General features: G+C 42.8%; 1 protein-coding gene across 3 annotated transcripts in view; it reads right to left on the bottom strand.

Moving 5' to 3' along the window:
* The window catches only part of Cracd (capping protein inhibiting regulator of actin dynamics), a 108878-nt gene extending 86620 nt beyond the window's left edge, over window positions 1–22258 (bottom strand). For 2 of the 3 annotated variants that reach the window (XM_051198287.1, XM_051198286.1), the window contains exon 1: window positions 9057–9138. In XM_051198287.1, the coding sequence (XP_051054244.1) occupies window positions 9057–9123 (67 nt within the window). In that variant the 5' untranslated portion in view covers window positions 9124–9138. Of the gene's footprint in view, window positions 1–9056; window positions 9139–22185 lie in introns of those variants that run through there. The other variant, XM_051198291.1, reaches the window with a different exon arrangement.
* Window positions 22259–23216: the final 958 nt, after the last annotated feature.

A 23216-nucleotide genomic window follows, 5' to 3' on the forward strand; every position in this document is an offset into this window, starting at 1 on the left:
ATATCTCTGTAGCTCATTGGCCAGCCAGCCTAGCCTAATTGGTGAGCTTCTGGTTCAATGAGAGATGTTGTCTGAAAAAAAAGTAAAAATGGAAAGTGATTGAGGAAAGACATCAAAGTTGACCTGTGGTCTCCATATGCATACCATATTAACAAATATATACAGCATATTAACAAATATATACACACACATAGCATAATACACACACTCACACACACAATATTAACAAATACATGTATACACACATGGCATAATACACACAACTCACACACACATACACAGACACACACCACATTAACAAATATACATATAAATACGTACATGGCATAATACACATATACATAATTCACATAATACACATACCACACATAGTACAATAACAAATATATATACACACAGCATAATACGCACACACACCACATTAACAAATATACACACAGAGCATAACACACATACCATACACACACACACCACATTAACAAATATATACATACATACATAGCACAATACACACATTAACAAATATATACACACATAGCACAATTCACACACACACCACATTAGCAAATATACACATACATATAGCTATAGCATAATAAACATACCACACACATACATCACACACACACACAAACACACACAAATACACACATACCACATTAATAAATATATAAATACACATGGCATAACACACATACCACATACACGAAAATAAAATCATAAAATTGAATTTCATGGGGATTTTAGCACAGTCTGTTTTAGGTGACTGCCGCTCTGCTGAACCATATCCCCAGGGGCCCCTGCTATACTGTCTGTCCATACTTTCTTTGACTTCTGCTACTCTTAGGTGACTCACAGAAACACAAGTAGGGCTTAAAGGGCCAATGTGAACAGGATTTTATCTCCCACAGCTTTCTAGGTAGGAAATCATTTCTTTTTGGTGCATGTGAGCAACAAACTGAGCCTGAGGTTGCTTTACTTTGGAAAGTCAGATCTGCCATCACTCCTGTTCTTCCTCCACTTTGCCTAGTCTTCTTCTTCCCCAGCCTCCTAATAAGCAGAGATCACGAGGAAGGGTCAAAGACTACGAAGATTAGAATGGTCCACTTCGCTTTTTAAACAGTCATGAAATTCACTTCTTTGAGCTGGGCAGTGGTGGTGCACGGCTTTTATCTCGGCTCCTGGGGGTGTTGAAGACGTCAGTGGATCTCTGAGTCTGAAGCTAGCCTGTCTACAGAGTGAGTTCCAGGATAGCCAGGGCAACAGAGAGAAACCCTGTCTCAAAAAACTGTCCCCCAAAAGAAAAAAAAATGCCTTTCTTTGTTGATACAGGAATCATCTCGGAGTGAGATTTCAAAACCCTGCCAATCTAGAACAGATGCAGAAAATTGCAAACGGGGAACCTCTTCAGGAAAGGCAGATCACAGATCTAACTAATATAGTCCATTTTTTAATAATAGAAAAGTGACCTTTCAAAATAAACAAGTATGCAAAAAAAAAAAAAAAAGTTCAGAAGGCGAAGGAGACAGAGACTAGGCTGCAGATTATGACAGCCCAGGTACTTCAAGGGTTCTTGGGTAGATCAAAGGATTTAGACAGTCACTTGGGAACTATTAAGGAAAAAGAACATTGTGGCCCAGCTCTTTAGGGACCACACAGGTGGTCCCTCATCATGGTACTGTGTGAGTGATGCAGGCTGTTTCCTGCACAAGGATGCCAGGCCAACAATGCTCAAGACCGGTAAAGTCCAGCTTGCCTACTTACTATTCACATCAAGGGCCAGACAGTATCCACATGCAGGAAGGGCAGTCTTTTTTGACTACACCAAGGCTTCAGGTGATGGGCCACAGAGCTGCATCTGCCATGGCAGAACATCTTTCTCTCATTGCCAAAGAACACTTTGAAGGCCCCTGGCCCCAGAGCAAGGTGAGTGCTAGATAAATTCAATAAAAGAAGAAGAGCTCGGATCCTCTGGTGCTAACCAGGAGAGCTGAGAGTGAGGTGAGAAGACATTACCTCATAGGTATGCAAGGCATCTTGGGGATACAGATCACTAAGGAATCCTGAGTTGTAGGGAAAAGAAGGCTGGGACCTTGTCACCCAGGGTCCATCTCGGAAAGAAGAGGTTTAAGTTGTACCACTGGGGTACAGGAGTTGAGACGCAGAAGGTGAGTAACTTTGCAATGCAAAATTCTCCCCCCTGTGAGTGTGGTACTTAGAGAATGACTCTCCTGGTATCAAATCTTGTTGTCCAAGAATTAGAGTGGTTATTATTATGGCGACAATGAATGATAGGATTAAATAAATGTTAGGGCTAAGACATCGAGGCTGGAACCACCGAGGAAGTTAAATAAAGAGAGCCTGCTGCTGGGTATAGGATACACTGGGTAAGAGAGACAGGATTCTGGGAACAAAGCTGGTCTTAAGAGGCTGCACCTCCCAGAAACATCAAACACGAGGGAGAGCACGCATGGCACACGTGTACACACACACACACACACACACACACACACACACACACACACACACACCATGTAAGGTGTTAATGACCTTTTCCTAGTATTTTTGGGTAGTTACATCTTTATACCTATTCTTATATCCAAAGCATCTAATTGTAATTGAATTATGGGTAAAGATGACATCTAAGAAAGCCTCTGCCTATTAGAGGAAGAATGCCATCTGGCCATCCCAAGGGAGGACCGGGGGAGGGGTGTTAAAATGGTAGACCAACACTTATAAGGGCAGATGGAGGCTGCCCTTTGTTGCTGCTCTGCTCACCCCCCACCTTCAGAGACCTATTTATTTTCTGCTTTTGCCTCCTTGTCTGCTGAATTCAGCCTGACTACTGCTGGGAATTCTCCTTCAGGAGCATAAGGAGAGGGTCTCTGGGCTGGAGTGGAGGGAATGCTGAGAGAAAGAGGCATCTCTCCTCCTCTACACCAGCTGCCAGCATCAGAAAGAAGGAAGGAAGGAGAAACAAGAAACAATTCCCTGGCTGCCTGGCTGGACCACAGACACCTCTGCTCCCTCTTTCAATAAGAACTTGCAGGGTTTGATTGACATGTCCTCCTGTCTCCCTCTTTTCACCCGTTAGCATTTCTGTCTTTTTAATTAAATGTTGGAGTTGTGTCGAGTACAGTCACAGCTGTAAGGCTTTTTACTCAAGTCTGAATAATTTATTTATTGTTCTATAAGTTGTTGGCTTCAATCTTTGACAGTGTGATACATCCACCTTGCATTTTAGCCTCTACAGAAATGGATTAGTTATGTTCTTGGGTATGGCTGGCTGTTGAACTTGTAGTTTTATTCTTTATCATCATAATCCAGAAATGATGTCCACTTTGGACTCTACATTTCTCACTTCAACTCATATTTAACAACAGAATGGTGTGCAAGCATTTTCCTGCCTATTCATCAAGTTTGCCAAGTACTTACTTTCTCTTCAAATTGGCAAAATTTCCCACTGCATCACTGAGATAATTGGCTTGTTAGAGATTTTCAGTTAGGGATTTTTAAAATAAAGTAACACTAACAAAGTTCTAAGAAACTGTCAGAAGGTAGGTATTATTATTATTATTAATTTAATCTTGTATTTCATCTTGGTGAATGTTGGTATATATGCATACACACACACACACACACATATATATATAAAGGTTAAGATTTGATCAAACTATATTTTCCCATTCAAGTACAAACAAAATGTTCTCAAGGCTGCAAAAAGTGTACAGTTGTTAAACAAGTTGTGAATGAAGACTTGAATGCCCATGAAAACGGTTCTTAAGGGGCTGTTGAGGTAGCTGAGAGGATAAAGACACTTGCCACAGCTCTGACAACCGATTCCACAGACATACATGGTAAAAGGAGAAAACAAGCATCCAGAAGCTATTCTGTGACTTCCACCCACGTACAGTGGCATACGATACACCCCCAGAAGTGTGAAAAGGGTTTTTGGTAACTAAAAGTTCATAAGGGCTGCATATTTAGTTTTACTGGCAGAGGTCTTGCCTAGCACACCCAAGGCCCTGGGTTCAATACACAGCACTGCAAAAACAAATAAGTTATAATTATAATATAAAGTAGCAGCAAAGCTAATTTTGCACAGAAACACTCAGGAGACTCTTTACCCTATCGCACAACTAATCAGAAATTAGATAAGCGAGGAGGGTGGAGCATACTCTTCTTGAAGATGAGATCAACATTTCAAATCAATATCCTAAGTGAAACTTCAAGGTTCATGACTGAACCCTCTATGTGACTGAGTTATAGATAATTTTCACTATCATGCTTGTGTTCATATTTATTTTCAAATGTTTTTTATAAGAACAGGTGTGGTTAGCTGGTCGTTGGTGGCACACACCTTTAATCACAGCACTCCGGAGGCAGAAGCAGGAGGATCTCTGTGAGTCTGAGACCAGCTTGGCCTACAGAGCTAGTTTCATGACAGGCTCCAAAGCCACAGAGAAACCCTGTCTGAAATAACCAAAACCAAAAAAAATAAATAAAAGTGTGGTGGTACGATGGTGCATGCCCACCACCCCAATACTGAGGAGGCTCAAGCAGGGTGAATCTGAGGCCAGGCTACACAGGGTCTCAAAGGGGGGGGGGAAAGGTTTATAATGGTACCTCATTACTTTTATAATTAGAAAAATAAAAATTATGTCAAAATATTTCACATTAATTTTTGAATATATTTTGGAACTATTCCTTCCCACATAAATGGCTTATTAAATAGACAAACTGATAAATTAAACAGAAATCATTTTTACTTAATCATTACACAGGTTCCTTAAGGATTTCTATTTGTAATCATTTTGACAGCTTGCTCAAATTGTTGTAACCTTTCTCTTTGAAGGCCTTGAGTTATGTCACTTGATTTTAAAAGTTGTAGCTTAAAGAAAACAAGCAAGAAAAATCACAATTCAATTAAAAAACTTACCAAGAAGTAAAATATCCTCCAATACCAGATCATATACCCCCCAAAACTGTAAGTATTCTTTCTATAAATAGGATGTGAATTGCTGTCTCTTTGTTTTTGTATAATAATTACCATATAATACACTACGGCTCTGGGCAGCACACATACACATCCTTCTGTCTGTCTACATTATAACGTAATTAGCCAACCTTCCCATCACTGGAAAAAATTCTCAGTTTCTTGCTATTGCCAATATGGAATCAGTGACTATCCTTACATGAATAGAAACCAGTTAAATTAAGTTAAAAGAGCTAGCGGGACAATCCTAAACTAAGGCCAAGCATTTATGATTAATAATAAATCTCTGTGTCTTTATTTGGGAGCTGATTGGTGTCAACCATGGCCTCCACACAACTAGAACTTCAGGTATGCATGCCAGTGTTCAGATGCACACATATTTTTTTTACAAGTTACTACTTTTATAAATTTCTTAATGTATTTATCAAAGAGGATAGAAGTGTTAAATACTACCCAGTTAGCCTCTTGAAAGGTTCATCAATTATAATGTGTGGGTTTCCACTTTTCCAAATTCTTAATGACATTTAATCACTGTCAATTTTAAAACTGTTCCTTATGAAACTCTTGGGGGGAAAAATGTTTTCATTGGTATCTCCAGAGACTGCCCCCTTTCTCTCTCGTGTACATATCTGGTTGTTCTGTAAGGTGTCCATATTCACTGTTTACCCATCAACTCCCTCTGTCTGGCTGTCCACTGTTACACACTCACTACTCCATGTCTCTGTATGTTCAAGTGAAATTACAATGTAGCCCCTGAGGGCCTGGCACCATTTCAGGTCATAGCAATTTTGTTAGTTCTTGCTCTGTATTCACCCCATTGCATACAGGCATCTACCAGCCATGTCGTTCACCAGATTCAAGATTCTGAGGACCCTGGGAAGTTCTACGGCAAAGAGATGGCTCACTGGGAAACAGCAGCCATGAAGTTATTTTCTTTACTTCAATAATTTCATGTGTTCACACAGCAGCAAGAACCACAGCACACCTCAGCACACTGTGAGCAGCCTTAAAGAGACAGAGCCATCTGCACTTGCGAGAAATGAGAAGGATAAATGCACACAAGACATTCATTAGTTCACACAAAAATACCTGGATTTTTTTTTTTTTAAGAGCTAAAATGAAATGCATTAAAACCAGCAAGAGTTTAGTTTGAATGGTGCATTGTGGACCTTTTCCTTCAAACTAAAGCTATTTTAATTTCATTATTTAGAAACAAAAAATAAAAATTTAAACGGCAGTTCAACTTTGAGTAAACTCAAGTATACAGTTTTAAAAGCTAATTTTATGGTACACATGTGTGTTATGTCTCAACAAAGCTATCTTTTCCCCCTTTCTTCCCTTCTTTAATTAAAAAAAACTCTTTCCACCATTTCATTTTGCTTTAAGAGGTCTCATTATATTGCCCAGGAGGACCCCAAACTCCCAGGCTCAAGTGTTCCTCATGCCTGAGCTTCCCAAATAGCTTGGGTTACAATTGTGCATTTTTAATCTGCTTGACTCATGAATACTTTTTAAAGTAAAATGTAATAATTAGACCACTACTTTGGATACATATGCTATGTGTAGAGACTTTTACCCTTTCTGGTTAGTATTTTGAGGATTAAAGCCATTTTAAAAGATAAAATCTACTCAAAAATGTTGCACTCACCATTAATGTCTCACTGATCTTATGTAAGAAACTGCACAAAAAAGTTAGTAAACTGCACAAAAGCTGTGACATGGCAACACTATTCCCACCCCTTCTTTTGGGCAGTAATGGTCCATGAACACAGTTAACGCAGCTCCTAAATACTGGCATTGAAGTGAGGTGTCAGGACACTTGAAAATGGCTGGGTGACTTTCATACTGGGGCAACTTACATATCCTTGTGTAGATAAGGCCAAGCTCCCAGTGTGCCCATCAGAAGTGACTATAATGTGGGGCAGAGAATAATAAGACAGACACCCATCCCATTCTACTTTGCCCCAGATGCTAGGTTCTCAGTTGACAATTAATGAAGGTTTCATTGTATCATTTTTATGTAAAAACAAAGTAAGCTGTGGGTTACTTAAAGAGCCACAGAGAATAAATGACTTCCATTTATTGATAGCATAATATGGATGATGGCTCTTGGGCTGACTCTCCCATTGGAATTCCCTGTTTGAGGAGCTGGGAGTGCAGTTGGGTTGGTGGAGTGCTTGCCAGGCTGAGCTGCACAAAGTCCTGGGTCTGATGCTCAGCACCACATAAAATCGGGTGTGGGGGCACACGCCTGTAAACTCAGCTCTCCCAGGTGGCTTCAGTTCAAAGTTCTCCTCGGCTATGTAAGTATTCTGTGTGATGCTAAGCCACAAACAAAGCCCTCTCTTCTTTGTTTCTGAAGTTCATGGGTGTTGGCTGCACAGTTTCTTGTGTCTAAAAGAAACCACAGCATAAGTGTGTTGCTCTAAGCAACACATTACTTTTTATTTTAGAGGAGGCCTCACCCACTCTCTTTCCTAGGCTGGCCTCCAGGCTCAAGGGATTCTCCAGCCTCTGCTGTGATTTTAACTGTGTAGCACCACACATGGCTTCTGTACAGATAGTTTAACCCCTACCTAAAATCCAGATTCTTAGGGATTTACATGAGAGCTGCTGGAGAAAGCAAACTCTTTTATACCTCCAGATAAGATGCAATTATAGTGTTGTGGAGACAAATCCCACAGCATGGTAGATCTTGTAATTTCTAATGAGAAATGATAAGAAACGTGTAGGAGAGTCACATAATCAAGAAAAACAAAATCCATTAAAAAAATCATCCTACACATGGAGGAAATGAGGTACGCTAACAAGCTTTGTAACCTCTCAAAGGGATGGGGTAAATTGCATCACCTAAGCCACAGAAATTATGGTGAGGCATGACTTTTCCAAACACACTGAAATCACCCCTAGAGATGGTATGCCTCCTCAGCTGGGGGAAGAGAGGGTAGGAAGAAACGTTCAGTCTTAGCATAATGCAGACTGTCTTCCCTGGCTGTCCTTATCCCAATTCTGACTTCTGTCTCCCTGAAGGGAAGTGTGTGTGTGGTGCCTAAGTAAGCCATTTCTTACTTTTAAAAAAGACAAACTGAGCTGTAGAAAGTTAAAGCGAGACCATGCTGTACCACCCAGGGGGAATCAAGCAACAAGAACACTGTTACCCTCACCTCCTTTCAATCCCAAGAAAGGCCAAGTCAGCCCTGGCGAGGATTATCACAGGGAAAAAGAAGAATTGAAATCAGTTTAAAGTCAAACTGCTCTGAGCACTACAAATAAAAACAGACACAGGGTCTGCTCATTGCAAGCTACTGGGGTGATTTCAGCTTATCTGGTATTGATGCAAGAAAGAGGCTAACTAGATGTTAGGCTTATCTCCATCAAAACATTTGCTTGGCATGGTAGCCCATGCTCATGTTCCTGCCACTTGGGAGACTGAAGCAGGCAGGCAACAAGTTGTAGTCTGGGTGACACAGTACCACCCTGTCTTAAAAACAAAGACAAAACCAAAGCGTGGCATTTGGAGTGGAGATTTCTCCATATTAGATTATACCTTAAGCTTCATGACTCAGAGCTAGCTAATCCTACTGAACTTAGATACAGGAAAGAGATGTCTCCAAGAGAAACTGAAATAAACACACAGTGGTCCTGGTGACCCTTGTGCTATACACTGAAAAACACGTTTTCTGTCCTTCCTATTTCAGCTATCATTTCTTATTAGGCTTGTGAGTCCGACCCTCGGAATTGCTTCGACTTTCTAATTTCACTGCCTCTTGTACCTGTGAGATGGGAAATGAGACAATCCAGCAAGACAGGTTTAAATGCAAGGAGAGGCACTAAGTGCCAAGCGGAGACCAAAGGGCTCTCTCTGCCAGGAGTTCAGTGCAGACGGTGCCTGGCATCTACTGAGCTGTTTATGTGTGGGTGCTCTGCCGAAAGACCAGAGAAGTTCTTATGCAGGCGATTCAGAAGCAAATCCAGGCATTTTTGTACACAAAGAACAGCAGAAGGAAGATAGCTACTGTCTCTTTAATTGTCAACTCATAGCAGCCACTTTGTACTGTACCTGAGACTTGAGCGCTCAGAGCCTCGCTGTGGACATTCTTTGTTAGTTTAATTTCCTCGGAGGCCATGGCTTTTAAATGTTACTGAAATAAAAGAGTACAGCATGCAAACATGTGAGCACAATGCTTATGGAAATGAGGGGTGGGCTGGCCCCACTCACAGCATCGATTCTGCTGGTCAGGGACGCCAGCACACTGATGCATATAAACACAACAGAATGGGAGGGGACAGTGACTCTCATGATCAAATACTGACGCTCGCTCTTATCGCTTGGCACAGTCAGCACACACAGCACATCCAGTGAATTACAGCCTCTGTCACAGTGTTGACCCTTGTCCCAGGGAATAAATTTACTGCGTTCCTCAGATCTTAAAAGGATAGACAGGATTTATGCAGGGACCCTTTTCTTTTTATTAGTAGCTGAGTCAATGTTTATGCTGAGTCAAACCACTTAACTCTTAAACCAGGAGAAAACTATAGCTTTTTTTCTTTTTTTCTTTTTGTGAATTTTTCCCTCATTTTTTCCTCCCATTTTTCATTCCAACCACAGGAGAAAACTATATCTTACCGAATGTCTAAGCTTCTAGCATTTGACTATTTCAAAATGATCTCTATGTTTGCAGGAAGAATTATGTATCTAGAAGTCATTACATTAAGCAAAATAAGCCAGACTCAGACAAATACTGCATGGTTTCTCAAAGACAGAATCTAGATGTGAAATTACATATGTAGTTTGTGTGTATATACGTATGCACACCTAGACATGTGTCTACATGTGTATATTTATAGGTCACAAAAGTCAAAGGGGGACAATGAGACAGGAGAAAGAAATGGAAATGAAAAAGCAATGGAAAGCAGAAGCAGGGTCTGAAAGGGGCAAGCAAGAAAGGGAGGCAGCTGGAAGGAGGCAGGGATGTGGGGGGGTGGGAGGCAGCTGGAAGGAGGCAGGGATGTGGAGGATGGGAACAAAGGAAATGACAGTGGAATGACATACTGGCATTAAGATGCCACGGGGAAATCCATTACTTTGCATGCTAATCTGAAAATTTAATTTCAAATAAAGAGCGTTAAAAAGATCTCTAATACCCAAACATGAACCTTTTTTTTTTTTAATTATTATAGTATTTCTTCGGGTAAATAAACAGGGTTATAAAATAGGGTAATATATAATGGCATTGTCAATTTTTCCTACATTATTTTTCTCAGGAACTCAAAAATTATTTGTAGATAATCATTTTTACAGATATTGTTTATGAAGAAAAAATTCCCCGATAGACAAATATAACTTTTGGAACACAAATCTCTATAAAGTCAAAACTGTGGTTTGAATGCAAATTAGTTACTTTTCTTGTTGCTATGACAAAATCTGACTGAAGCCACATAAGGAAAAAAGATTTATTTTGGCCCATGCTTTAAAGGAGTCCTGTCCACCATGTTGGGGAAGGCAGGGCAATCTGAGTAGCTTGGTCTGAGATGGCCTGAGCTGGCAATGAGGCATCACCTCTCTGCGGATTAGGAAACAAAGAACAGTAATGCTGGCAAGAATCTGACTCCCTTCTCTTCCCCATTTTATCTGCTTGGGCCCCAGCTCGTGGGATGGAATAACCCTTATTCAGGGTGGGTCTACCTCCTCAGTTAATTCTCCCTGGAAATGGACACACACACACACACACACACACAAACACACACGCACATGCACACACACGCACACACACAGTGCCTTCAGTCTGTATTTTCTAGCAATAGTTGTTCTAAGCAGGCTGTATGTATGCATGTCCTTTCTATTTGAATATCAAAGTGTGAAATGGTTTCTTTAAGCTCAAAATACTCTTTTCTTGACTTGTCCCATACCAAGGTCTTATTTCTTTTAAGAGATTTTGTGCTGGTTTGCTTTGATTTGGTTTTTATAAGACAGGGTTTCTGTGTGTAACAGTTCCAGCAGTCCTGGAACTTGGGAGGCAGAGGCAGGTGGATCTCTATGAGTTTGAGGCCATCCTGCTACAAAGTGAGTTCCAGGACTGCCAGAGGAAGCCTGTCTTGCTATGGCTGGCACAATATTGCTTTTGTATGTAATTTACTAAGGACTTCTGTTGGATTGGTCTGAAATCGGTTACATATTTTCTTTTGTAGAGTCTATTACCACTATATCCCTCAAACACAGCAGATGGGTTCTAATGTAGCTCACTGTACATGAAAATGTATTTCTAATTGTTTTATGCCAACTCCCACTGAATCCTGCAATTCTTACATTGATAGACTTTTTTTCTCATTCGATTTAAGCTATCTACTACTTCCTGAGTGTCCACGAAGTGCACTATGGGAAAGGAGGGCATGGAAGGGGCACCAGCTAGGCATAGAGGTTCATATAAGAAATCCTAGCACTTGGGAGCCAGAAGGCAGGAGGATTTGCCCTGAATTCCAGGCTGGCCTAGACTACAAGTGTAGTCAGTCTGCAGGTAAGACCCCATTTCAAAGAAAGGAAGGAAGCAGGGAGAGAAAAGGACAGAGAAGCAGAGTCAGAGGGGGAGAAAGAAGGGGGAGAGGAAGGGAAGAGAAAATAAAGAAGGAAGAAAAAAGGAGGCATAAGTCATGTCTTTCTCTTACCAGATTTATATTCTCAACAGAAGCAGGATAGAAGACACTCCCATGCTGCAAGATTAGAAAAAAATAGAAACTCCTTTCCCTAATTATCTAAATAAAACAAAGCGACCTATGAGCATCATTTGTTAATACATACAAACGTGACTATATATAATATCTAAGATAATATTATTATATATCTGGCACTGGACATTCAAGCAGAGACCTATAATTATGTTCAGGAATGATTTCATAACTTAATATCTGAATCTTAATACCCACGTGTTCTTTACCTATTCTGTACATTTTTTGAGATTTTTTCATATTATAGTGAATTTATATTGCAAATGAATACTTATATTACATTTACAGTACATAAATTTATATTATAAATGAACAATATGAAGTGAAGAGAATCTCTAGATGTCCCATTGAAAACCTCTGCTTTCTACTTCATCCTCGACTTTTTCAGTCTTCTTCCCTTCTACGCTCTTTCTTTGGGCAGATATCTTCAGATAAATCCTTACTGTGACATGCAGAGCAGGCTCTGCAGTGCCCTTACTGGGTGCTGAGCAAACACTGTGGCAGTATGTTCAACTGCATGCTAAGGGGGGTCCCCAATATTAACCTCACCCTGTCCCCTCCCTGGTAGACTCACTTCCATTTAATGCCGGATGACAATGTCCCCCACAGACCCAGGTGTTTGGATACATGGTCCCCAGTTGATGGCACTGTTTGTGTAGGTTTAGGAGGTGTGACCTTGCTGGAGGAAGAAGTATGCTACTGGGTGTGCACTTCAGGATTTTAGAGGACACACACTATCCCGAGTTTGTTCTTTCTGCTTCCTGCTTGTAGCGGAACACATGAGATCTCAGCTTGCTGCTTCAGTCATCATGCCCGCCTGCAAATCCGGCCATGATGGTGATGGACATCCTATCCCCCTGGAACTGTAAGCCCAAATAAACCTTCCCTTTCATGAACTGACTTGACAATGGTGTCTTAGTGCAGCTATAAGGAAGTCTTTTCCTTCTCCTCATATGGAATCAGCCACTTTCCCTTAGGTTATTGAGTTTACTCTTCATAGAGCAATGGCTACATTTTCCATCCTAAACCTTGTCAATCAAAGTTTCCAGGACACGTTTGCGAGACGTTCATCATCTTTCCCTTCCTCCATCTACTTTCTTTCCATCTCTCATCTCTCCACTTCATGCTCACTTTCCCATGAGTCTTCAAATGGTCAACTTCTCCATTTACTTTCTTTAAAAAGTCATTTACTGCATGTGTGTGTGCACATGCCTTGCACATGCCATGGGCTGTGTGTGTATGCCGGTGAACAACTCGTGTGACTCGGTTCTCTCCTTTCACCATGTGACTTCTGGTGGCTCAAGTATTGAGGCTTGGCGTCAAGCACCTCTTCCCTCCTTACAGGCCCTATAGCTACCTAGTTAACCTTATGCTTAGTGACTGGATAGTCACTTAGTACTGGATAGATGTTTCTGGAATCTTCTGGGCAGTGGCCAGAGTTAAAGTTCCCAGTAAGTAGACTTTTTTGATGAACATATAAGCATATCCCAAAATACTTTGCCTTTATTTTAGTGTACAATAGGCTCGTGGTTATGTAGTTTAGAAGTCTTGAAAAACCTTTGATAAAGGAGACCTTCAGTAGTCTTTATTTTAGAGAATTAAAAATATTTTTTATGTATACATGTGTGCTTGCACGTCTATGTACTATGTGCATGCAGTGCCCACGGGCGCCAGAAGAGGGCGGCAGATCCCCTAGGACTGGAGTTAACAGGTGGTTGTGAGCTGACTGAAAAGGATGCTTGAAACAGAACCTTTATGCTCTCTGCCACTGAGCACTTAACCACTGAGACATCTCTCTAGTCCCTTTTAGGGATCTTTATTGCCACCCTCATCGCCGTTACTAGGTAAAGCTTTGACTGTTTATCCCGTGGTGCAGTGCAGGTGTGAATCTGTTTTGTTTCCCAGCTGAGGTGCCCATTTCCCCCAGGAATGCCATCATAAATGGTGGTTGCTATGCTCCCTTAAGAAATTACCCTATGGGATGGCAGTGGTGTTGAACAACACCTGTCATGGGGCAGGTGCAGTCCTTAGAACCAGTGACTGTGTTGTTTTACAAGGCAAGGGAGGTTCAGTGGATAGGACATTGTGAGGGATGTTTATGCTGGAAGATTAGCCTTAATTATCTGGATGAACCCAATAAAAATCACAGGGTCTTTTAAAGAGGGAGTCAAGGGTGTGAAAACCACAGGAGGAGCTGTCATGAGAGCTATCCAGGTCTGCAGAGGGACATCCTCAGTGGAAGATGTAACATTGCTGGTTTTGAAGAAAATTGCTGGTTTTGAAGAAAGAGGAAGCTGCCACAAGCCTGCAGATGCTACAAGCTATACAAGAGCAAGGGATTCTCTCCAGAAGCATCCAGAAGGACTAGGCTTCTAATTAGCCATTGTACCATAAATGATTAGACATCATTGTCTAGAGCTACAATGTGTCCCAAGCAGCCCTGCTGACTTGTGGCTTTAGAGCTACAGTTTATTCTCAGCTTCTGTGTTTGTAAGACTGTTACAACAAGAAACTAATGCATGTTCCCAGCAAAACAACTGACATTTCTATGGATAAGTCCTTTTGGGAACCTCTGATTTATATTATTTCCAGAATATCTGTATTTGAGGAGTGTTAAAAGATCCCTGCTGCATTCTGCTTAAATCAGAATTCCCCAAAGGTACTTCTCCAGACACTTTTTAAAAAATCTTTCAAATCTTTCTTCACCTGACAGAATCAGGGAGGGCATCGTGCAGTGGGGCAGTCATGTGGGTGAGGAGGGAGATGCCAACACTAAATGTCCTTCCTCCTCCCCTCTTTTATTTCATCCAGGTACCCAACCCACCAGATGATGCCACGGGAATTCACGGGTGTCTTCCCACGAAGTCAGCACTCTCTAAAAACACCCTCACAGACACCACCAGAGGTGTGTGCTCAGTCTCAGGGGTCCTAAATCCAGTCAAGCTGACTATAAGATCAACCATCACAGCCATGGAACCTACTTGAGGGTGGGGACAATGGTAGAACAGGATGTGATAAAGACCTCCAGGAAAGTACCACAGGCTCAAGGAAATTAGCCTCCACTAGAAGAAAGAACTTTTTGTTGTTGTTTGTTTTTTGCTTTTGGGTTTTTCGAGACAGGGTTTCTCTGTGTAGCTTTGGAGCCTGTCCTGGAACTATCTCTTTAGTCCAAGGATCTGCCTGCCTCTGCCTCCAGAGAGTGCCGGGATCAAAGGCCACCATGTGGGCCAGTGTGTTGGGTTCTCATAAAACCCTGTCTGTATTTGTCAGATAATCCAAATTATAAATTGGGGTTCTAGTAGAATGTTGACATTTGTTACAAATCAGAAGAGCATATATGATCAAAGCCTGAATGTGAACCACAGTTCTGCCCCCACTGTTCCTGCGGGGCTGGTTTTCAGCACGGGAAGGACTTGGTGAGGCTTGCGCCCAGCACTGTCTGTGCTTTTGTCTTTCCAGAGTGATACAGCCTTCGTCTTTGTTCCATGGACCTCTGAACTCAGAATTAAAGTCACTTATTTCAAAGAACACCAGTTCCGTGGCTGTGCATATAAATGAGGTCTCTGCTTGGACAGGAAATGGTAGTGGAGGTCCCTCTCCCTGCTGACTTTAGCTTTCTGTGTGCAGTGTCCATTTTGGTCTCCTAAGGAGCAAAACTCCATTACTATTTGTCCTCTGTAAGCCTGGAGCTTACAGAGCGCTGCCTTTTCTGTGGGAGGCATTTGGCATGTTTGCCCAAATGCTGAAAGGGACCCTGGGATGGGAAGGCTTGCCAATTCGGGCCAGTGTAGAGGAAAAATGAACTTTTACTTATTTTAGTAGGAAAAGATTAGAGTGGGTGGCATTTTAGGCGTGAGGAGCCCAGCATATTTTTCTCCCCTGGTTTTAACCTCTTCAAGAACTGACACTGTGCCAGGCCTACGGTGATGCTATAGGCCAATCAAGCAGTTGGTTTCTCACATTACAACAGGGGAGCAAGGAAGGGACTGAGGGTGTCAGGAGGTCCCCTCTCAAGGCCAGTGTTCAGATGGTATGACCTCTGGTGACTGTGGGTCCCCCTTGTTTGTCTGGAAACACCTTCTCCTCTTTCCAGAGGGCTCAGGTGGCACCCCTTGGGAGGCCCCCTTCACCCCAAGGGCGTTTACTATGCCTTTTGTGCTCCAGGCATTCTGTGAAAAAAAAATGCTCTCAAATATCACTAACCACACTTTATCCTGTTATCTGTTTACATATCTGAATTTAGTTCAGTGGAGTTTGGTTGACACGACATGGTGGTGCCCGTGGTATTTGCTGAAGCTAAATTCAAAGGCTCCAAGGCTTTGGGCTTTCGAGCTGCCTCCTGTTGTAAGGGACAGACATGGACAGGAACCCGTCCAAGTCTCTCGGTAGAAGCAGAAGCAGCAGCTGACAGATGGGTTTGGGGGGGGCATGATGCACGAACCCCTAGACAGCAGGGTCTCATTTCATATCCTTAGCCCGGAGTGCCATATCTGGTGCATAAGCGGTGCCACACATGCCAATGGAAGGAGGGAGCGAGGAAGAGAAGCAAGAAAGAGGAGAGGACACAAAACTGTGCCCCCTGCAAAGCCATCACTCAGTTCTGTGGTCACAACATCCTGGTACTTTGCAGGTGGTGTCACGAGGCTCTTACCCCCGAAGTACCTTTTTTGGACTTGAGCTGAAAGCTGATGATTTCAGTCCTGTCTCGTTCACATTATGGTATATAATGTTCACCTCTTGTGGAGATAAGCCAACAGAAGCCTGTGGTCCTTGTTAATGACTCCAGCCTGCCAGCATGCCTCAGAAGACAGACGTACAGGTGGCCTTCAGTGACTAAGCCACTAGCTCAGTTCAAATCTTCAGCTCCGCAGTCTTAGAACATGGGCTCTTTTGCTACCACAAAAGGATTTCATGAGAATTTCAGTCCCTGGGAACCCTGCTTGCCACACAGTTTCCCACTTCTCCACCTGTGCTCCTTCCTGTCTTAGGTTTCCCGGGGCAGATGGAGCGGGGATTCACATTTCAAGCCTTCAGAGCCTGCACCCCAGATCCCTTCCTCAGCAGGGACTGTTTTCCTAAGGAGGTCCCCAGGAGGTGACAGTGTAAAGTATGCCTCAAATTTTCATTCCCAGCAGCTGGTATCATCTAACACCCTCGGGAGGGACACGGCTTTGTTGAGGAGGCTAGCAATCTAATCTCTAGCTCCTCAGCCAAAATATCAATTACAGGTTCAGCCACATGGTGGAATATATTGGAGTTCAAACAATGAGTCAATGGCCTAAGTCAGGGGTTAGGGGGCAGGTGGCTGAAGGGATTGGGCCATATGGCAGAGGAGAAACAAGGTAAAGCTGACTCCTCACGTCTTCGCAGATTAAGTAATTTCATCCCAAAGTGCGGTTTGTCTCATGAAGCATCAGCAGGGATGCTGGCGTCCCTGAGCTGGTTTTCTCGGAGAATTTAGTCAGAAACTACCCATACTCTAACAGCATGTTAGCACTCAGGATGAGATTATTGAAAAATGATTTGTAATTACAAGGTTTTTATTTTTTTTTTTTCATGACACAACAGGTTACATGTTGTACAACTCCATTTATGTTAAAAATGCAGACTAGGTGGATGAATAGGGATGCCAAGGAGATTGATGGTTGCTAGGAGGCAGGGGACAGGGTGAGACTGTTTAATGGGTACAGAGTTTCATTTGAGGAAATAAAGATGTTTTGGAATGGGTTAGAGGCAATAAATTCATGACCTGTGAATGTACTAAATATATCCTTGAATTAATTCATTTTGAAACACTTTTGAACAGGTAATTTTATTCCATGGCGCTGTGTTACTGGGGGCTGGTACTGGAGCCTCACACAGGTTAGGCAGGCAGCTACCATCCCCACCCACGCACCACCTCTCTGCTTTTTTCCTTCTATTTCTTTCTTTTTGAAAGGCCACCAAGGTTGGCCTTGAATTTGTGATTCTCCTGCCTCAGCTTCCCAACTAGCTGGTATTACAGACTTGGACCGTTACATCCAGCCTAAAATGGCTAATCTTGGAAAAGTTTTAAACAAGTTGAATAGACAGTTAATTTTATGTTACGTGAATCTTATCTGGATATTTAAAACTGTGCTGAAGTATTCATAGTTTCCCAACAATTTGAAATTACTGGGAAATAAAGGTAAGACTTTATTCCCTTTCCAGGGATAGAAGGATTGAATCAGCACAGTACTTGCCAGAAGTTTATAGAAAACAATTTAAACAAATGGCTCCTGGTTTATATGGCCACATACTAAGTAACTCTGTGTGTGTGTGTGTGTGTGTGTGTGTGTGTGTGTGTGTGTGTGTGTGTGTGTGTGTCTGTGTGTCTGTGTGTCTGTGTTTGAGAATGTGTGTATGTATGTCTCTGTGCCTGTATGTGTATATATCTGTCTGTGTGTGGAGTGGGGCAGAGGTCAAACTCATATGTCTTCCTCTTCAGGTTCCACCTTATTCTTTGAAAGGGGGACACTCACTGAGCCTGGCATTCATTAGGAAGCCCCTGGGAACCTCTTGCCTCTGTGTCCAGCCTGCAGCCCGGCTGATATCACAGGTAGCCCGCCATTTTGCCCCTTTGATCCATCTCCCCAGCCCTAACTCTTATTCTTAATCAGCAGGGACAGCCTCATGAGCCATGGCTATCTATCAGCAGTTCCTGCGTGCCAGCTTCATCATCAAAGTCAGCTCAGGGGCTGGCAGTGCGGTTCAGTGGTGGGAACAGGGCTTGCCTGGTATGCACTAGGTCCTGGGTTTGAACCCCAGCACTGTCCCAAACTGCAAAACAACAATACAATCCTATTGTATCAAGTAAATAGGCCTGTGGTTACTAGACTTTGAACACCAGCCAGTCTGGCTGTAGGGGGCAGGGCCCGGTGGTGGTGATGACATCAGACAGCAATGACAGCCCATTTTAACTCAACAGAAGATTTGAAAGACCTTGTAATTTCCATGTGCTTTCGGGGTCAGAGCGAATGCATGCTGCCAGAAAGCAGAAGGATCTCTGGAAGGAAGGCACTATTTTTCTTTTTAACTCTGGTACTGGGGAAAACATATGCTTCAGCACACCTCCAAAGCAGTCAGCTAAGTGGAAAGCAAAGCGCCAAAGCTTAAGGGGATTAAAGCACATCTCAAATGAAGGTGAGAAAGATGGGATCTTGAGAGGAAACTGCTAGGCAGTCACTGGAAACAGCAGACTTGAGGAAGGCAGGTGGGGCTGTCAATCTTCCCTTTCTCCCCATACCATTTAGTCTGAGCCATGAACAATTGAGTCTCCCCATCTTCTCCAGTCATCCCCGTGCAGCCTCCTCCCTCACCAGTCATCCCTGTACAGCCTCCGTGCCATTATCATCTTGGTAAACTCCTAATTTCTGGTTTGTTCTCATGAGGTTTTCTTCCTCCTGTGGCTTTGTTTTCCTCCATGATTGAAAACTGTCGATCATGGGCAACCTGACTGAGATTCAGACAGTCCTCTGATGTGACCATCTTTGGCTGGGACACCATCCTTCACCATGTATCGTCACAGGCATGGAAAGGGCTCTATTCCATGTTGGTGTAGCTCTCCACTCTTGTCTCTTAAGACTGTGCCTAACATACAATTCCTAGTACGGCCTCACACTCACACATGTCTAGATAAGCTTCTTATTTAAAAGACACTTAAATACAATGAAAGACAAAATGTATGGAATCCTTCAGAAGCCCCTGATTCTACGTGACTCAGAGAGTATGGTGTGTGTATGCAGGTAATTTTTACCTATGTTACATGAGAAAAAAAAATGTGTCCCTGTCACCAAATATTCTATACATCCCAGGAATTGTAGTATTATTTTTCCTGGAGAAAGTCCTAAAAGCATCTGCCCTCTGTATTTGTCACCTTGTCCCCTGTATATGTCATGCAACGAGGTGAAATGCAAAATAGGGAGTGTGATCTGGGTGAGGAGGATCTTCCCTTTAACAGAAAGAGGAGAGCCAATTTGAGACATCACAGAGCAGAACAATACAGATGACTGCAATGCTGTGCTTGTGTAACTCCTGTTCTGGGCACGGCAAGTCCTCTCAGCTCTGACCTGTTACCACAGGCACATGCGTGGTAAGGTAGAATCCATACTGGCCTGGCTCTGTTGATTACAGACTCTGACCTTTGGTGAACCATTTGGGTCTCCTAAGACCACACCTCTGCTTGGGCAGTGGGGATGGTGGCTGTGATGGGTTGAACTGTACCCCTCTCTCAAGAAGATAGGCTGATGGCTTGACTCCCTACCCATACCTCAGAAAACAGCCTTATTTGAAAACAGGGTTGCTGTGTGGGTAATCAGTTAAGAAAACACTGCAGCTCAGAAGGGTAAGCTGTTCTTGCATTATCTGATGTCCTTGTAAGATGGCCTTCGGAGACATGTACAGTGACAGGGATGCTATGTGAAGACATGCACAAAAACTGGAATGATTCAGCTGCAAGCTGAGGACTGCCAAAGATTGCCAAGAACCACCACAAGCTAAGAAGGGAGACTCCCACTAGGAGTCTGGTAAAAGCAGGCCCTAACTAGAGGTTGGCTTGATAAGGCTACAGAACTGTGAAATGGTAAATTTCTGTTGTTTTCAGGCACCTAGTATTAGTACTTGGTTACAACAGCCCCAGAAAACTAGTATAGTGATGGAGGTCTTGTTTATTTGCTCTCTCTCTCTCTCTCTCTCTCTCTCTCTCTCTCTCTCTCTCTCTCTCTCTCTCTGTGTGTGTGTGTGTGTGTGTGTGTGTGCACCTGTATTTTAACTGTAAAGGAAACAGACTTAGAACAGGTCATATTGACAAGAAAGCAAAGAAACCCTTACTATTTGGCCATGTCTGAACTATGCCCTACAGTTCATGACTTAGATGCTTTGCTTTGAATGGAATAGTACTGGGATGTGGGGAGCTCCCTGGTCATGAGGGCTGTGCCTTCAAGGATGCAAGGATGGACAGATGCCATTGCAGTATTGGCATGTCTCGAGTGGGCTTGAGTTTGGCCCTCTCTTGCTCCTTAGTCTTGCCCTTCTCCTTCTTCCTTGGCTTGGCACAACCCAAAGGCTCTTGCCAATTGCCAGCGGCATGTGTCTGGACTTTGTAGCATCCAGAGCCATGAACCAAATAAGTCTGCTCTTCATAAATTATCCAGTCTTAGATATCTTGTTGCAGAGATAGAAAATGAACCCATGCAACATCTAAATGATGGAAATGTGTTTATTTTATTTGGACCCAACATTGCATCTCCACATTTACCTCCCATTACCTTCCACCCATTCACCCCCTGTCAGCACACTGGCTCCTGGCTATGCCTGCAGCATGTGAGCTGTTCTTTCCTTCTGGCCTAGGTATTACTGCTTCCTCTGCTCAGAACATGCCTAGGGCAAACCCACGACTTCCAGACTTGCCTCACAAGGTGACATTGCAATTTGGATAGCTCACCTAACACTGACCGGCCCTCACTCTCCTCTACCTTCCCCAAGTCCTCACTAGAGCCTAACATCCTGTACCACATCCATTCTTGCATCATCTGTGATGTCTCCCTCATCCCAGGACATGAAATCCATGAGGGCAGGGCCCTGTACCTGTTTTGTTCACTGACATGAACAAGCATCTAAACAGGGTCTAGTTCACTGGAGGTGCTTAACAAAGAGCTTTATAAAGTCCCTCATTCATTTTAGAACAGTCCCATCCACCTGATCAGGAAGAAACTGTTCACATGTGCTGCAAAAGTAATTAAAAACTTCAAATTCCCTCCATCCACTAACGCTCAATGTAGAATAGACACAATGGACAGTGCTTTTGTCTTCTTTTAAGGGACTCCTTCAACGGTCCCGTCACATGAGAAATGCCATGACAGATGTAAGAACTTCTGACAAGGCTCCATGTGTGGGCTAAGTATAATCATAATACTGCTGGCTATCCCCTTTGGCCTTTAACCTCCATCTCTTCCTTCAGCTTATCTAAGCTCAAGAGAGTGGAATGACACTATTCTTGGGAGGGAGGTGGGTGGAGAATGTCCCCCAGTCTCAGCACTCGGAAGATGAGCACTGAGTACTGAACCAAGGTGCCATGCTCTGTGATCCCAAATCACCATGAGACAAAAGGCTTCTTACTACACCATAGGGTGATATAACAGCAGAAAAACAATAAAATGTAATAGTGACATGCTTATATTTTATTTCCCCCTCCTATTTACAAAGTATTTTCCTATGTTTGTTTGTTTAGTCAAACATAGCAGTTCAGGGAATATAAGTGTCTTGTTCAAGTTTACTTTTGATCCATACTAGGATCAGAAGGTCATGGGTGACAAAGATCACCAAACTCCATATTTAGTGAATGCCCCCTGACCATTCTACAGCCCGGCTAGCAGAAAAAAAAATGACACATTCTTGAGTTGCTTCTCCACAAGGGACTTCCCGGACAGTGCTCTACACAAGTGACTTACCGTTAGGAAAGGACACAAGTCCTATTGTTGCTGGATAATTCTCCACCAAACTTGTCTTCTTGTAAAAAAGCAGACCCACCCTCTTGGGTATTCGTATCAGGAACTGGGGTCCAACACCAAGACAGCCTGGGAATCACAGCTCTTGGGAACTATTGGGAAACAAAACAAAACAACAAGCACATTTTTGTCTTTCATCTCGACTCAGAAGATCTCAAGCAGGGTTCTCTTTCCCCTTTCTCAACCCAAACCAGCAGAAAATGGCGGGCTTTGCTTGCTTGCTTTGTGAGACTTTTAATAGGTCTAGGTGATATTGCATTTCATTGCTTATCCTATATTTTATTGCAAGGCTTTTTACCATATTTATTAAAAACTTCCTGCTGTTGAGAGGACCAACGGAATCCCATCCATGAATATTGGCATTTCCATATTCCTATACACAGCGTTTTCACATTTACTCTTCACGGACGGGAAGAGTCAGAGACACAAATACAGGGTAGCAGAGTGAAGGCAAGAGTCACTGGTTATCTCTTTCCCCAGAGGCAGGACACCTTTTCACTCCAATTCCAACCCAATTTAACTAGGTTAACATTTCCTGTGGGCAGGACACACACAGTCCCTTCTAGCTCTGCCTGGATAAAAATCATGATAATTTAACTGGGAACTGAGAGGGCCATGTCCAAAGGAGACCCTCAGTTTTGATGGTGTCCTTTATAAATCCAGCAAAACAGGACAGGGACAACAAAAAGTCACTCCAAATGAGTTGAAACAACTGTGTAGAAGAGTTGTGTAGAGGAGCTCCTCTGCTCCTGGCTATGAAGGACTAACATATCAGACTAGCTTCCCACCAATGCAATTAGACAGGCAGAAATCATCTCAAAATGTATTTAAAGGCATGGGGAGAGCTGGGCATGGTGGTACATGTCTGTAATCCCCCAAAAGACAAAGCAAACAGAGTAAGAAACTGAGTAAGGATAAAGACAAAGCATACAACTAGACTAAACTTTAGTCATCCAACAGTAACATTGTACCTG

Source organism: Phodopus roborovskii, unplaced genomic scaffold (assembly GCF_943737965.1).
Source record: "Phodopus roborovskii unplaced genomic scaffold, PHOROB, whole genome shotgun sequence".
Classification (NCBI taxonomy): Eukaryota; Metazoa; Chordata; class Mammalia; order Rodentia; family Cricetidae; genus Phodopus; species Phodopus roborovskii.